The 1,052-nt window shown below is 53.4% G+C and overlaps 1 protein-coding gene across 4 annotated transcripts; it reads left to right on the forward strand.

The window, feature by feature from the left end:
• Positions 1-165: 165 nt before the first annotated feature.
• LOC105556695 lies at positions 166-1,043 on the forward strand. 4 transcript variants are annotated; one of them, XM_012003816.1, is made up of 2 exons: positions 166-286; positions 526-1,043. In XM_012003816.1, the coding sequence occupies exons 1-2, from the start codon at positions 187-189 to the stop codon at positions 825-827; spliced, it is 402 nt and encodes a 133-aa protein (XP_011859206.1). In that variant the 5' UTR covers positions 166-186; the 3' UTR covers positions 828-1,043. The 4 variants fall into 4 exon arrangements, with proteins under 4 accessions (XP_011859206.1, XP_011859262.1, XP_011859311.1 ...); XM_012003872.1 differs by having other exon boundaries at positions 166-280; XM_012003921.1 differs by having other exon boundaries at positions 166-265; positions 526-1,042.
• The last annotated feature ends 9 nt before the right edge of the window (positions 1,044-1,052 follow it).

Genomic DNA, 1,052 nt, shown 5'->3' on the forward strand with positions numbered 1-1,052 from the left:
TTGCACGCGATACGAACGCGGCGAAGGATACGCGAATCGGGCACCGACCAGGCGCTCGCGCGTACCTTGAAATTACCATTGCGTAACGCAAAGGGGGGGAAAAAAAGCTGCATAATATTTACGTAATGCGCGTACCGACGGAACGCCACGCGGAAGCGTAGGCTCGCCCAGCGAGACTTTCTGCTGATGCATAACCGCGGTCATAACCTTCCGCGCACGGAGATCCGAACCGACGGGGAGGTTAAAGGTCTTCGCACAAAATTCCGTGAGGACGTAAAACGTAAGCGTAAGAAAACTCAACAGATTGGACTCGCTACTGCTTGCGAGTTATTGCCTTACGTTCTCGGCTGTGATAGGTCGATTTTCTTACGCTTACGTTTTACGTCCTTACGGAATTTTATGTGTGACGGCCTTAACTTGCGCCCGAAGAGAGCCCGCGGCCCGGCTGCGGCTCCGAGGGCACTCGCGTTCGGTGAGCGGCGCGTTTGCGGCGGCGATGTACAAACGTTATCTTGTGTTTTCAAGGTGGTAATGAGCTTGTGAGCGGCCCGCCTCGCCGAGACACGATGTCGGACGACAGCCTGCCGCACATCTCCTACGGGCTCGACAGCCGCGGCAGGATAGTGCGTATCGAGTCTGGTATAACCAGGGCCAACATCCGACGTCTTCCCAGCATAGAGGAGGCTCTGAGGAGGCTCAGCACAAATTTGAGATCCGATAGACAGGCCAGCGACTCCAACAACGGTAATACACGGGACTCTTTCGCTCGTAGCGGAGAGAACTTGCGAACTGTACTTGTCGATGTGCGGACAGTGTCAATCTGCTGAGATGGTTCGATGAAACCTGTTGCCAGTCTGCCTACGATCTGCTGTCATTTCGCTTGCGGGGCGATCTTCGTGGTCTTTCAGCAGATCTGCTCGCTATTTGCCGTCACTTTGTCGTGTAAACTGCCAACAGGTGTAAATTCCTACTATAGTTTTGCTCGCAATGCTTTCAATAACGAAACGTGTCTTTTGTCTGCCACTTTTCGGAAAGCAGAATTTGTCTGCAGA

The sequence above is a fragment of the Vollenhovia emeryi genome, unplaced genomic scaffold (assembly GCF_000949405.1).
Source record: "Vollenhovia emeryi isolate VEMERY1.0 unplaced genomic scaffold, V.emery_V1.0 DF951830.1, whole genome shotgun sequence".
Lineage (NCBI taxonomy): Eukaryota > Metazoa > Arthropoda > Insecta > Hymenoptera > Formicidae > Vollenhovia > Vollenhovia emeryi.